Below are 7,478 nucleotides of genomic sequence, written 5' to 3'. Positions count from 1 at the left end.
CTCTGCGGCGTCCTATCCTCTTTCAAAAGTATGAGTTGTATAAGTTGTCCACATACGTACTAATCAATAATTATTAATTAGTTATATGTGCATTGACTGCGTCAACGTATTTGCATATCAAATGTTTTATGTAAGACAAACCTGTTCAACTCTATTAGAATTTGTGGCTCTATAAAGCTTATCTATCAACACGGATAATAAATATTCTTTCCACCACAAGTCTACACATGTGGTGGAACTTTTAGCCCTTCAATAATTTCAGATATTTAAAGTACAAAAAAACAATTCAAATGCATTATATAAACATTATATTTAGGTTTTTGTCGTTATTTAAATAAGTGCTAAACTATTTATTCAATTTGGCTCCCAAACTAATTCTTTAAAATTATTTTAGACAGCATGTATATAAAACCTTCCAGAGTTAGAAGAATTTAGGATGATTTTAGAAACTCGAAGAAGTCCATTAAAAAATATTAAAAAAATTAGATGATTAAATACCTAATAAGAATTGACGACCAGTATTTAAAAGTTTGTATTCATTAAGATGAGATGTGAAACCAAATAGACACAGCGTTTCTGAGTCAAAGTCTACGTTTTAAGTATCATTTATGTCTTCAAACAATTTTCTAAAAGGGAGAGTGTAGTTGTTTGTTGTTATGTATCATGGAGTCTGTGTTGGTTTGGATATCAGTATAACTTGGATTTGTTTGCATTTGAATTGAATGAGAAACAATTTGGTGACGATGCGGAGAGAGAGAGCATTGTTCCTGCTACTGCTACTTCTACTTCTTCTCCACCATATTTGTGCCACCAAGGCCCACAAAAAACACGTTTGTCCCCCTTCTTCGTGTGGCAAAATCAGCAACATCACTTATCCATTTCGATTAAAAGGCGACCCAGAGAAGTGTGGTGAGAAAAGTTATGAGCTTGGTTGTGAAAATAATGTTACGGTGTTGTATATGAACTCAGAAGAATTCCATGTGGAGGCAATAAATTACAAGAACTACACAGTGAGAGTGGTTGACCCTGCACTTCAACTCGGTAACTGCTCCTCCCTTCCTCTGAGTTCTCTCTCTCGCTCCAATTTCTCTGATACTTACTCTTACAACCGTACGGGTTCATACCAAGCCAGTCTAGATCCGGGTATTGATGGGGAATCTCTGATTTTCGAGCATATAGTGTTTCTGAGTTGTAACCATTCGGTGAGAGAGAATGGGAAGTATGTGAAAACAGAAGAGTACGTGAAGTGGGACTCAAAGGGCTATGCATATGCTGTTGTTGGTGACCTGAAAGCAGAGGACATTGAAGTTGGGTGTGACATAAAACTTGTTGCTCCAACATCTTTCACCACTTTCAATAACCATTCCTACACTTCCATGCACAGCAGCTTGGCCTATGGATTTCAGATTTCTTGGGTACAACTCGCCTGTGATAATTATTGTCCACATGGATTCTGCTATTTCGACTCTTCTAAACAGAAGCTTGGTTGCAACTTTGGTGAGTGGATTCTAAAACAAGTATCACACACAAACTTGTTCTATTTATTCAATCAATTAAAAAAAGTAATAATTCATTATTTTTTGTATTCGTCAGAACTGAAGCTGCTGTAAAAGAAAAGCTCATGCATTATAGCTTTATGAAATTATTATGCGAATAGTCAGTCTTCTTGGTACCATGCAGTCGGGATCAACAGTGTTCTAAAATTTATATTTCTTTCATTTTATAGCTATACAAGGTCTGGTATTTACAGCAGCAGGTAAGAAATTTTTATCATCATAATTTACCTATTCTTTTAGTTATATATGAGACATATGTATTAAAGCTTACACAATCTTACCACTACTTAATATCATGAGACAAGAATTTATAGGCTTTAGTTTGGCACTAAGAATAATAACAAGAATTAGTTACGTGAGATGACTTTCTCCTCATTTCTCAAAATTTTCTTCCTCCATTCGTTAGTACAGATAACCTATCATTGTCTGGCCTACTGCAGGATCTATGGTACATAGGTGGGCATAATAAACTAAACTGGACTGATCCATGATTAACTGCATTATTTTATACCAAAAAAACTGAACTATTTGTAATTAAAACTGAACTTAACATAATATAGTTTTGATAACCATTACTGAATTAGCTCTTAGTACACACTAATGTTACTCACAAATTTGGTTATAGATAATAGTGTCAAAAGTGGAATTTATTAATAGTTGTTTATGGTAGACATTAAACTTACTTCTTCGTAATGTTACACTATACCATTTCTTTAGTTTTAATTAACAATAATCGAAAAGTGTTGCCTGAATTAAAAAATTTGTTGTCTTAAAGTTTAGACAATGCTTTGAGAACGATTTTTCAACGGTGGAGTTTACAGTCGTGATTATAGTTCAAATGCAATGATTTTTTTAATTTTTAAAATAATTATTTTTCAAAAACCGTTGCCTTTCCTCCATAGACAACACTTTATTCATATTTTTAGGAAACATATTATAGATGTTGCCTATGTTTTAGACAATAATTTTAGACATTGTCTATTCTTTAGGCATAATATTTTACACGTTATCTATTCTTTAGGCAATATATTTTAGATGTTTTATACTCTTTTAATAATTATAAGCAACACTTTTAATAATGTTGTTTATTTATTGTGGAATTGAATTTTAGGCAACACTAAATGTGTCTTATTCTCTTAGATTAGAGTTATATTATGAAAAGAATTATTAATTATGTAATCCACCAATTTTTTCTGAACAATATAAGAGATGTCATATAAACTTTTAAAAGTATTTATTCAATATTACAAAATAATTAACAAAATAGACAATTAAAGCAATATTTGTATAAGTTTGTAATTGAGAATAACATAAGTAAAACTTATAACATTTATAAATAATGTGAAAATACCATAATGTATATGTGAAATCATAATTGTACAACTAATAATAAAAGCTAGTGTGATGTCATCTAATACACTTGGAAAATTAAAAGAGATTACGACTCATATTTAACAAAAAGATTGAATTTATTTTAATATTTTGTGAGTCCTCTTTTCCAAATCGCCTTCAATTCCATCCCGAAAAAACATAAAAATTAAAAAGGTTAGGTTAAATTACTTTTTTGTTCCCTCTATTTGTCAAGTAATTTCATTTTGGTTCTCAAATTTTTCATTGTCTCAATTTGGTCCTCATTTTCTTAAAAATGATTCAATTTAGTTCTTACCGTTAGTTTGACCAGACGGTGTTAAAGTCAACGCCACGTGTCAATTTTTTTTCTAATTTTTTAGTTTTTTTTTATTTTTTTTGAATTTTTTGAATTTTTTTGAATTTTTTACACTGCATAGTTATGTCACATGTCAAAATGACTCAATTTGGTCTCTATATTTGTTTTTAGTTTCAATTCAGTTCCAATTTTTGTAAAAATGAAGTAATATTGTCTCTCCTTAGATTGACACTCAATTTACTTTTTTATAAATCTTATGGTGATATTCTTACTAAAATTAACATTTTTATTAAATATTTCTATAAATATTTTAAATTAACTTTAAATTCTATACAAAACATTAGACTTTGGTTTTTGTTTTGAACTTGAAATTTAGTTCCTAAACTTATGTGTGACAAGTTATTTGATTTTTAACCTTCACTAAGTTTGTATAATATGATACACTTGATCCCATTATATAGATGACAAAATTGTTAATTTTTGAAATTAAGTTTGGGGTTTAACTTTGTTTAATAATAAAAGTAAAAAAGGAAGAAGAAAACTTGTTTTAAAATATTTCTACAAATATTTAATAAAAATGTCAATTTTATTAAGAATATCATAGTAAGATTTATAAAAAAGTTAAATTGAGTGTCAATTTAAGGAGGGACAATATTGCTTCTTTTTTACAAAAATTGGGACTAAATTGAAACTAAAATCAAATATAGGGACCAAATTGAGTCATTTTGACACATGACACAACTATGAAGTGACACGTGTAAAAAAATAAAAAATTTAAAACAATTTAAAAAAGATTCAAAAAAATAAAAAAAATAAAAAAAATAGAAATTGACACGTGGCGTTCACTTTAACACCGTATGGTCAAAATTAACAGCAAGAACCGAATTGAATCATTTTCAAGAAAATAAGGACCAAATTGAGATAACGAAAAACTTGAGGACCAAACTTAAATTACTTGATAAATAGAGGGACCAAAAGAGTAATTTAACCAAAAGATTAAGTCATGAATTTATCTAGAGTTATGTTAATTGGAGACATAAATGTTGTGACTAGTCATTTACTAATTTATGAAAGGCTTTAAAACATATTAGACAAACTTATAAGATTCAAATATGTACCATCATTTCTTCTATGTCATTCACATCCAAATCAGGATTTTGTTGCTTAAGCATAAACTTCATCATTGCCTCCACACCTTGTATCCTCGTTGTTATAGCTTTCATTTCAATGGTATGTCCTTTACGGATAACATCAATTTCTTGATTTTTTTTTCAATATTGTGGGTGTGATGGTCCTCCCGTAACAACAGATTCAACTAGACTTTTCTTTCCCAAATAATGACTCAAATGTTTGTTCCCTATATTCAGTTGAGTCTTCAATAGAACTTTAGAGGTTAGACTAACAAATAATATCAATGTTATCAATAAGTAAAATATACAGAGCTTTCAAACATATTTCATAAGTAAAAATGAACCTACAATAGCATCTAGTGTTTCTTCATCCATCACTTTTCCTTTACAACCTGGATGACCTTGTTGAGTTTTAATAAACATTTTAACTTTACTAACTTCTTCTCCATCACCATTCTCAGCACTTTACTAATTTAAATAAAAAATTAGTTTACATATAACATGAGACATAACCAAATAATACCATACCAATTCAGCTCGAACTTTAGCAAAGTTGATTGGTCATATATGAAGAACACACTTTTGCTTAGCCCTATTCATTGCATTCTTTTTACTAATGCTCTGTAGTTTGGAAAGGAAAACATACATTAATATAAATGTATTATAGCATCTTAACCAAAAGCTATTAGTGCTTAAACATCACTCAAATGATTTAAATTATAACAAAATGTTCACACCATGATACTATCATTCTTCCAATATGATATCAATTGCTTGAAATCATTTTCAGGAATGTTCAATGGATGATATTTCAATTCTTTCTTCAAAGTGGAATATTTGAGAAAATGCATTCTTTTGACATAACACTTATAGTGTCTCCACGAAAGAAAATTTATTTTTAACATACTATATTATATTACATTTTCAGTGTAATTACTCAAGCAACAAATTCTCGCAGGAATTGTCATTCTTACTTTTACGGCATGGGCTTACAAAATTTTGTTTGGATTACCATTCTTAGTCATGATTTTCATATGTAAATGGAGGAAAAGACATGCATCAACATATGAAAATATTGAAAATTACTTAGAACAAAATCACTTGGTGCCTATCAAATACTCACACAAGGAAATTAAGAACATGACCGAAGATTACAAAGAGAAGTTAGGTGAAGAAGGATTTGGCTCCGTGTTTAAGGCAAAGTTGCGGAGCGGACCTTCTGTGGCAATCAAAATGTTAGGGAAATCCAAAGGAAATGGACAAGATTTTATCAATGAAGTTGCAACCATTGGAAGAATACATCATCAAAATGTAGTACAATTAATTGGATTTTGTGTTAGTGGCTCAAAACGCGCTCTTGTATATGAATTCATGCCCAATGGATCTCTTGATAAACTTATATTTTCAAGAGATGGAAGTATACATTTAAGCTATGAAAAAATATATAATATATCAGTTGGAGTGGCTCGTGGGATTGCCTATCTCCATCATGGGTGTGAGATGCAGATTTTGCATTTTGATATCAAACCCCATAACATTTTATTGGATGAAAACTTCATCCCAAAGATTTCTGACTTTGGACTAGCAAAGTTATATCCAATAAATAATAGCATTGTCACAATGACAGCAGCAAGAGGAACCATTGGATATATGGCTCCTGAATTGTTTTACAATAATATTGGAGGAATATCCCACAAAGCTGATGTATATAGCTTCGGAATGTTGTTGATGGAGATGGCAAGTAAGAGGAAGAATCTAAATCTCCATGTAGAACACTCAAGTCAACTTTACTTTCCCCTTTGGATATATAATCATATTGGAGAAGAGAGAGATATAGATATAAATGATTTGACCGAAGAGGAAAAGATAATAGTAAAGAAAATGATTATAGTTGCACTTTGGTGTATACAATTAAAACCAAACGATCGTCCCTCAATAAATAGAGTAGTGAAAATGCTTGAAGGAGACATTGAAGATTTGGAAATACCTCCAAAACCTACGTTATTTCCTGATGAAATGGGTCTAGAGGATCAAACTACCAGTTCTATCTAAACAATTTTGAATGAATTCATCTGCTGGTGATTGAAATTGATCAAAGTAATTGCCGGTTGAGGGATTGCAAGAAAAAAGAGGTTGAGAATTCGCATTACATTGGTGAAAAAAAAAAAAGAAAAAAGGGAAGCAGGTGAAATGTTATATTTGTAGTTTTGTAATCGATAATAATTATGTTTTTATATCTAGAATTCTACTGCCGCACCTTTATTGTACCTGTTATTTGAATAATAGATGTAAATGTTTTTTAAATAATATGCTTTCAATAGTAGTGTAGTGCAACTTATTCTTATTAATCCATGTAAAGTAAATTAATTCAATTCTTTGATAAAGTATACTATTTGAAATGCACACCATAGACTGTGTGAAGTTGTATATATATAGCTTGTCAAGATGTAACAATAGTTAACCTTATACTTTGAAGTCGTTATTTTCGGATAGTTGTAATTAATAAATTATGCTATCAACCGAGTCCATTCTCTACTAGTTGGTCCGTTGACTATTAAAAATATATTAGGTTTGATATTTTATAAAAAATATAAATATATATTTTAAAGTTTTAAAATTAATGATAATCGGATTGAGAATTCAAAAATGCCATTAACCACTTAAGCAGTCGACCATAGTAGTAAGTCATTTTACTAATTATCATTATAAACAAATTAAAAATTTTCATAATAATTAGCTTAGGGTCTCATAGCTCTTCTAATATATATAAGATCTCCACCGCTACACCGCTACATAGTCCATCTCCGCCATTGTTAGTGATTCGTTCTGCCACTTTCTTGTTCCCATGTCCAAGAAGAATATGTTCAGGAATTAACCCAAGGATAAAAAAATGAGGTAATTTATGGGGGAAAAAGTCATTAAAACAGTATATACCAATGACATGTTCAACTTCTTTAGTGAACAAACATTATTTGACTCAGAAATGCTAAAGTCATTAAAATTATTTTTCTAATATTAATCATTAAACACCAAATACGAAATATGTAAAATATTTAAGGATCAAACGTTAAATTTGTTTATTAAAAGCAAATATAAAATTAGTAAATTTTACAGAAACTAAAAATA

The 7,478-nt window shown here is 29.8% G+C and overlaps 1 protein-coding gene across 2 annotated transcripts; it reads left to right on the top strand.

Moving 5' to 3' along the window:
* The first annotated feature begins 524 nt into the window (after positions 1 to 524).
* Positions 525 to 6,634, top strand: LOC114193863 (rust resistance kinase Lr10-like). Of its 2 annotated transcripts, none has more exons than XM_028083827.1 (3): positions 525 to 1,481; positions 4,722 to 4,761; positions 5,374 to 6,634. In XM_028083827.1, the coding sequence occupies exons 1-3, from the start codon at positions 723 to 725 to the stop codon at positions 6,402 to 6,404; spliced, it is 1,830 nt and encodes a 609-aa protein (XP_027939628.1). In that variant the 5' UTR covers positions 525 to 722; the 3' UTR covers positions 6,405 to 6,634. The 2 variants fall into 2 exon arrangements, with proteins under 2 accessions (XP_027939628.1, XP_027939627.1); XM_028083826.1 differs by lacking the exons at positions 4,722 to 4,761; positions 5,374 to 6,634 and adding exons at positions 1,727 to 1,756; positions 5,281 to 5,300 and having other exon boundaries at positions 546 to 1,497.
* Positions 6,635 to 7,478: the final 844 nt, after the last annotated feature.

Source organism: Vigna unguiculata, chromosome 8 (assembly GCF_004118075.2).
Source record: "Vigna unguiculata cultivar IT97K-499-35 chromosome 8, ASM411807v1, whole genome shotgun sequence".
Taxonomy (NCBI): domain Eukaryota; kingdom Viridiplantae; phylum Streptophyta; class Magnoliopsida; order Fabales; family Fabaceae; genus Vigna; species Vigna unguiculata.
The sequence above is the reverse complement of the archived record's forward strand: the minus strand, read 5'-3'. Positions and strand labels throughout refer to the sequence as shown.

What these genes read in the sequence shown, in the direction of transcription:
- LOC114193863 (XM_028083827.1), top strand. Translation starts at nt 723, where the DNA reads ATGAGAAACAATTTGGTGACGATGCGGAGAGAGAGAGCATTGTTCCTG. An exon ending in TCGACTCTTCTAAACAGAAG is followed by an intron (nt 1,482 to 4,721) that starts CTTGGTTGCAAC and finishes TAGTGTTTCTTC; the next exon opens with ATCCATCACTTTTCCTTTAC. An exon ending in AACCTGGATGACCTTGTTGA is followed by an intron (nt 4,762 to 5,373) that starts GTTTTAATAAAC and finishes TACCATTCTTAG; the next exon opens with TCATGATTTTCATATGTAAA.